The sequence below is a fragment of the Aphanomyces astaci genome (genome assembly GCF_000520075.1).
Source record: "Aphanomyces astaci strain APO3 unplaced genomic scaffold supercont1.41, whole genome shotgun sequence".
Classification (NCBI taxonomy): Eukaryota; Oomycota; class Saprolegniomycetes; order Saprolegniales; family Verrucalvaceae; genus Aphanomyces; species Aphanomyces astaci.
In genome coordinates, this window is record NW_009798304.1 from 42273 (window position 1) to 50145 (window position 7873).

Genomic DNA, 7873 nt, shown 5'->3' on the forward strand with positions numbered 1-7873 from the left:
ATATGACATTTAAATGTTAGAAAATTACTTCGAAGTATAACATAAAATACACACCCGACAAGTACCCGACAATTTCAGGAGAACCATTGGCTGCCCGACACAAGAATCGTGACTTGATTCGTCAACGGCTTTTGACGCCTAATCATTGGACGAGGATCTTGTCGTGGGAGCAACATTGAATTAACATGTGTTTACTGTGCCCTCAAGGACTATTCCAAGGAAATGATCAAGAGTGACCGTCGAAAGTACTCCGAGCGGCAGACCCTGGCGACTGCTTTCAACAAGTATCAGAGCTATGCTCAGTTTGAGAATGATTACGGTGGTCATGCAGATTCGTACTGGGGTTTGCTTCAAGAAGTTAGGAAGAGAAAGCGAGAAAATAGGTTGTAAGTTGAATATTATTGTGTGTGTACTTCGTTAATTTAAATTGCTAATTGGTTCACGATCGTAATTGCAATAGCCAAAGCAAAATACTTAAAGCCTAGTCTACCAAGGCAAAGGATAACCTTTGTACTCCGTCAACAAGAACTCCGTTAACCCGTTGCCTCGGTCGATTCCCTGAATTGGACTGTGCCACAGTGGAACCGAGGTGTGGGATGGTGTAGTTGACGGCCTTGATAGCCCCCCGCCCGAAAGCAGGTTTAAGACGAAGTTGATGTTAGTGGCAAATTGGACAATGAATGATTTAAGTTGATAGCGTTTCATCATGTTTATACGAGCATGACAGGACGAGCATGACAGGACGAGCTTAACAGGACAAGTATGAAATACCGCACACAACAGGACGAGAATTTTAACCAATCAGAGCCTTGTCGGGTAAATTTGTCGTGTGGGAGGATTTAGGGATACATAACATATCAATGTATGCTATAAATTATAGCTCAAGATGACAATAATTGTTTGTCATCTTTCACGCTATATTTGAAGTTTTCGCCAAAATGCGTCTTTGATGTGCTGCTTCGTGGCTCAGAGATCACCGATCAACGCAAGAAGATGGTAGCATGTACAGCAGCAATGATGCTACGTAATAAAGCGGCATGGACGGTGTTACGATGCTTATTGCGGGATATAATCACACCCAAAGTAAGCCGTATTTCAGTTTTTTGGCATGTTTGAGGTCACTTCACGCATGCTAAAAAAGTGCAATCGCCACACATCACGTCTCGTTATATAGCCTGCAGCTATCTCTTCAGTTTTCATATTAAATGTATCATGCCCAGACCAGCCGTTGCTGAGCAATTCAACGACAAAGTAATGTACTTTCTCGATAGTTAACATTGTAATAATTTATGACAAACATTAATGTTAACTTATGTTAACTTGATGCTATATTTCGATGTTATCTTCTTTTTTTTATATTAAAAGTGCGTAACGGTATTCTCGTGGAATGCAGTGGATACTTTTCCAAAAAGCATCGTAACCTGCGGTCAAAATTTGAAGTCCATATACTACGTATACGTTTTGAACAGCGGAATCGAATACAAAGTTGCCTTGCACCAAAACTCGACTCCTTGGTCTAGACATGCCTTTATCCTCGCTTATGTCGCCGAGGATGTCTAGGTTGGTAATTTCCCGCAGCCTCCTGACTTCTTTTTAATGACACAATCCAGAATATAGGCAAAAGCGCATGTTGTGAGCATGCATGTTGATTTTGTCCAATGGGTGTATTAAATCAACTATTTGACGAAACATTTCACGTAGACAACTGGTGTTACGATTTCCAATCATAAGTCTTCAAATCGGCATACAATCGATCGACCAATCAAAGTGCAGAACACGAATCAGTGGCCAATCAAATCCACTCATTAGTGAGTGATTGAAATTAGTATGATGTGGTAATTGAAGAATTCACAACGGTGTGTATCGGGATGATGTTAATCAGCTAAAACAGCTAACGTATTTAGGAAGGAATGCAGGGAGTAAAACGTTAATCTTACCAATGTTTTCGACGGATTGTTCAATTAGGGTCCGCTTGGCTGTGTGTTGTGTGTGTGTTTTATTTGGGACTTCAACTATGACTTTGTACGACCAAGAGGCTGCAGGAATTGGTCATTTCCAGAACTTTTTACTGGTACCAGCCAGATCTACGATGGTATAACTGGATCATACAAAGCGCTTCTAATTTAGCAGAGCATTGCATAACGTTCACCTTAAATCGTGTGCACCTCCACTACTTGCGAAAACTCAAATTTAGAAAGCTCTTTCTTTGCCTCTCGCGAGGTTGGTCTGAATATTGGGAAATGTTGTGCAAAGACGGCACTTCCCGCCAAGGAATGCAGCGCGAAGCACTTGTTGCATCTCAACCTCAACAACGATAGGTTCTCTAATCTATTTCGAGCACTATGGGAATATGGTCACCGTGCATTCATTTCAGTTTTGCGTACAGTTTACTTCTCGGATTGTGCAGTAGCTTACTGCAAAGGATAAAGCATGTTGTTTTGGTCGACTTTGGACGACAGATTGACAAAGTCAATACAAGAAACAGATAAGAAATACCACCGATTATTAAGTTGCGAACAGTTCGTACAAAGGACCACGTACGAGGCATGTGCAAATCGCCGCACAAACCTCATTGCCACAGACGGCGCAATTCGCATTGGCGGGAACATCCCGCCATTGCGAGGCGTTTGCAATCTCGCCGACGAGGGCGCCCTCTGATGTTTTGCTCGACCGCATTAGAGGTCTTTGGAGAGTGTTATCTATTCCTTTAGATTTGTGATGGTTTCGATCATTGTATACAGGTAGAGCCGTCAGTGAATTGCCTAAAGAATTTCTTGCATGCTATCCCCACATACATTAAGGAGAGCTACAGAACAGTAGACGACGACCTTGTTAGGGCATGATACATATTGTACAGTCAACCGATAAGCTCTGAGCGTTGATACGTCGATAACTTTGGACCCGAGAATAGATACTGTAGTCCAATTCATGCTCTCGTAATGTTACCCAAAGTTTCACCGGATTTCTGACAGAACTACAGTGTATATCCCACTCGAGTCCATGCACTTATGTGCACTTAACTACCGGTAAAGTTAGCGCTGTCGATAGAATAGTATCTGCTCTATTCACCAAGGCAATTGAAGAGTACGATGATCACGATTGGCTACTTTAACTGTAAACCCATTCAACGTTATATTCGTTCAGTGGATTTAGCGTAAAAGATTAATCGACTGCGATTTCTTTTTGTAGCTCAATAAAATGTTTCACATTAATAATTTATATGCATTTGTAAACCGGTATCAATAAGAACACCAAATAACGTTAGCATGTGTTTTTTACATTATTTTATGTTACTTTGCACAAGCCCCTCGTGTGTGCTTGTACTTTTTGGGGGGTAAGTTTGCCTGGATGGTTGTAGCTGTGAATTCGTTGCTGTGGATCGTTCCATACTGACGAATGAGAGTGGGGAACCACAGGGCGGGTACCAGCGCGTACATATTGACGACTTGAATGGGCACGCTAACGTCCACGGTCGATTGTGTTTTCGCAGTTGGCGCGACCTGGGGCCTACAAAAAGGAACCAAACTTATTAGGTATTGATAACACCAATGTCAGCTAGTGGTGTGTTATACGTGTCTCGAGCCATCACCGTTGCGAACCCCATCAACGCTTGGGTGCTGGAAGCATACCGTAGTTTAGTTGACAGGAATAACACAACGTTAGGAGAACTTTGGCTACCTTGGTTTGCAGTACATTTTGTTTCCAATTTTAATGGCATTGGTTTGGTTGAGGGGCAACGCTGTGATCCAATTCGGCGCTTGGGCGTGGGTGATGAACGAATTTGTGCGGCACCACGCAATGGACATGAACAAACTGACCAAACATCTTGTTAACATCGAAACTAAATAGTCGACGAAGGAGCATATATATACACTTCGAAGTATAATATACATGTGTAGTGCATTGAGTAGTACCTCTTGGGAAGCTTGAATCGATCAACCACAGCCACAACAATGGATACCACGAACGCGATACAGATTGGCACGAGTATTTGCTCGCATAGGTACACAATCACTGGCGGGGTGCCGTCGACAGTGTACGACCCACTGGACCAGTCTTGACCAAACACTCGAAGCACTACAAAATCGTCTTTATTACACTGTTTTCGCGCGTGGGATGAGTAGTACTCAATAGGGGAGATGCTGCATAGAATTTGTGGTACGCGGTTTCGTAAATGGGTTGTTGGCAACATGCGACGGCGGTGCCAATGATCGCTCCGTAGAGGCAGGTGGGGGCAGAGTAATGCACGACGTGGGACAACTGACACGGAATTCTGTCCAAAATGCTGTACAGGATGGTGTTGGATATATAGTAACGTTATGGAGACGAATGGGCTGCCAACAGTTCCAGTAGTACTTGTGTACCTCAGAAAAAAGATAAACCCAAACGCGTGAAACGTGCCAAACATGAGGCACGACAGGCACCATATACGGAACCCATTTTGAGTCGAAAAGTAGATGCGCGACACATCCAAATACAGCAAGCCCGGCATCGTCGTGATCAAAATAAATGCCACGAGCAGCTACAGTTGTTGTGTATCATTGTTGTGTATGAGCTAAACACAGGCTAGACACACCTTTCGACGTTCTAGGCCAGCCAACACTTGATACGTGAGCACTGGCTTGTTGGTGAACACCCCCTGCAACCCTACGCAATACCCCCAAGTGGTTGCAGACCCGTGCATGTATTTTGGCGTTTTGCCTTGGAGGGTGATGTATATGTCGCCAGCAAACAGGCACAACGTGCACAACGAAAAGACGACTTGCAGTGCAATCAATTCCGTCGCTTTCGACACGGTATGGCCGCACGCCCAGCCTGTGACCACGGGGTGTTTGGCATATTTCCCTAACAGGCAAGCAAAGCTCAGCCTTTCAGATAGCTACACGTGACCTTGGTGATATTATTCATGTGTGTACTGTACCTTGGCTCCACCCTGGGACGGTCCAGTCCTTATGAATCACCGATAGCTCTTCGATTTCTGACTTGCAATACCCTGTCACGAGGTACCTATGAGTAGTACGTCAGAGCATGTTTATACATATTTACATATGGATTTGATTCTACCGGGGGCCCAACGGACGTGAATAAATTATGTAATTTTCGCCCGTGGGGTCGTTTTCCACAATGCCATCGACGGATATGAGCGTGCGTTGGGGGTTTGCGATGAGCTTTTGCACCGTTCCATCCGAATTGGTGTGTGTGTACGGAGTCTACATGTTATGTACATAATATATAACGTTATATCCATTTCCACACGAAAGGACACAAAATAACGGACGTACCATGTCAGGGTCCAAATCCGCGTATACAATCAAAGCGTATACCCCGTCGTCGTCGCGAGTCTACAATCGTTGTCGAGTTGGTCGTTCGTTCGTTTCATGTTGGATGCAACACCGTGGTCTCCAACATGGCCATGCCAGCAACGTCCTGCGGTAAAGGCGGCAAACATTCAGGAAAGTAGTCGTAGCTACGAATACAGAATGACACATGGATTATATCAATAATACACCACCATACGTAGTATGTATTATGTACCCCGCAATGAACTGCAAATTCGCCCATCCTTCTCTCGCCGTCCCGCCCATCGCACACGTCGTGACATGGAGTGTGCCACTCGCTACAACAACATTGCACAACGATGATTTCTCCTCACGTTTGATTGGATCGATCGAATATACCGTTAGCCAACTCCCTTGCCCATTGCCGCGACAGAACTTGACCAATCGTGTCGAAGACATTCAGTGGCGCGACCGCAGCTGTGTTGGCGTCACACCTGTATGATATAGCCAAGGACAGGAAACTTCGTCAACAACTGGTGAATGGGAAAACACCAGACGAAACGTACGTATGCAAAGCCCAGCCATTGGTGGAAGTCGTCAACACGCAGGATTTGCCATAGTCGGCCCAGCCGTAGTCGGAGGTTTGGGCGTTGAACGACACGACTCTGCGGTCCAACATGCCCTGCCATCAACCTTATTGGCCATGATAAACACGCCATATATCCATACTTCCGTCACGAGCACTACGAGGGTCACAAGGGGGACGAAAAGCAACATGCCCGCAATCACATTGGACGCCACGCGGCCCATTGCTCGGACGGAAGTTCCCTTTTCTGTCGGCTTGGCCTTCCCCTCGACCCGGGTTGGCGTGGCTCTCTACATGTGCATGTTATTAAACGTGACTACCTCCCCCTCACACGTGTCAGGTGCGGTGGTGGCTGGCTACCTTGGTGGTCAATCCGTAGCTTGTTGATGATCTCCATGTGAATCGAACCATATCCCCCCTCGCGTCGTGGCGAGAGAAGGATGTGGGGGGCAGCAGCAATGGACGAATTTGGATCATTCCATGGTGACCCGTCCCAAAATAGAATCCGTGTCCATGTGGTGATTACTCCGTCCTACTATTAATAGGTTATGCACAAGTACTGTATGTATTTAATTTACATATGTTAAACTGGAGGGACATGGAGAATGAATCGACGGATTTAGCCAATCCGATTGCAGGACCGTCATCAACGTCAAATTAGTGTGATACCAATCACCACAGGAACAAACTTCAGTACAAAGAATCGATCGATAGATTTGGCGATTCACAGTCAGCACGAAAGTCCAAATATTGGGTAAAAGGACAATAACCGTTACGTAGTACATGTACCCGATTGCTGCTACGTAGAACCATTTTATTCGGTCGACTTCGGAATGTTTGCACAAACCATGTCTTGGACGAATGGACTTGGTACACATACGTTGTTCGGTTAACCTAACGTCGTTGTGGTGTTCTCCTGGACAGTTTCGCCCGACTACTCAGTGTACGTCTAATACGAATAAGTAAACTGTATGTAATTTGACTTCAACAAGTACTATAATTGATAATAATAATAGTAGTACATTCATCATGTCTCAATTTCTCCCTACAGTAGATTAAGATATACTATTAATAGTATAGGTTTTGGACCGTCCCTATATTGTCTCGATTTGAGTGTAAATCAGAGTAAATGATCCCCAAGGTGAATCTATTCACTGCAAGCCGATTATTGTGGATTCGCAAACGTTATACATGTAACCTCCCAAAATTCGCGTTGTTTTCTGTCAATATTGAATCACGCTGGAACTTCTGATCGGCTGCTTATTCTTATCCTTTTTAAAAGTGTCATCAGGCATTAGCCAATAGCGTCGATTCGTGATTCGATTCAGAGACTCGATACCGACCGGTAACAATAATGGGGTCTGAAAATTTGAACCGAATACTTCGTACTTACTAGTACGTACAGTGATCCCTCAACGTTTGCTCCCTGGTATAAATTTATACTCCGTTAAATTTTATTCGATATTAATTTACTAAGGGCCTTATGACATGCATGCATCGTTTGAAAATTCAAAATTGAGGAGCCAACACCTCATATTGACAACTACACACACAAAGACATTTGAGAGCCAATGGATGCCGGTATCATCGCTGCGTTCAAGAGCCACTACAAGCGTCGTCAAATGGATCATGTTTTAGACATCATTGATGATCCTACCGTCGAGTCCGGTCGCGAACCAAGAAACTTGTACGCCGTGGACGTGCTCACGGCAATACGTTGGTCGGTTTCCGCCTGGAATTGCGTCACATCAACGACCATTCGCAACTGCTGGGCTCATACGGGGGTTCTACCTCGGAACTTGGGCCATTCACTTCAGCTTTTGCTTACTGTTAATTGACCAGCAGATAGTCACCCTTCAAAGTTAATGTTCGTGGTTTCTTTGTACAATAGGCTGACTTGGAAAATTTATATTTGGAAAAGCGAGCAAACGTTGAGGGATCACTGTACTTCGAAGTATATACTAGTACTACGTAGTAGTAGTTAATAGTAGTACGTAGTACTATTAAT

General features: G+C 44.4%; 1 protein-coding gene across 3 annotated transcripts; it reads right to left on the reverse strand.

Annotated features, from left to right (window-relative positions):
- Positions 1-3261: 3261 nt before the first annotated feature.
- On the reverse strand, positions 3262-6347 carry H257_12466 (hypothetical protein). Of its 3 annotated transcripts, none has more exons than XM_009839678.1 (17): positions 6226-6347; positions 6009-6155; positions 5846-5961; positions 5679-5773; positions 5536-5617; positions 5395-5467; positions 5283-5342; positions 5065-5210; positions 4922-5007; positions 4702-4845; positions 4577-4647; positions 4365-4522; positions 4128-4273; positions 3915-4077; positions 3679-3813; positions 3573-3617; positions 3262-3507 (listed from the first exon to the last, which is right to left on the reverse strand). In XM_009839678.1, exons 1-17 carry the CDS (start codon positions 6340-6342, stop codon positions 3291-3293), a joined length of 2001 nt encoding a protein of 666 aa, XP_009837980.1. In that variant the 5' UTR covers positions 6343-6347; the 3' UTR covers positions 3262-3290. The 3 variants fall into 3 exon arrangements, with proteins under 3 accessions (XP_009837980.1, XP_009837979.1, XP_009837978.1); XM_009839677.1 differs by having other exon boundaries at positions 4128-4285; XM_009839676.1 differs by having other exon boundaries at positions 4128-4285; positions 4577-4845.
- Between the last annotated feature and the right edge of the window lie 1526 nt (positions 6348-7873).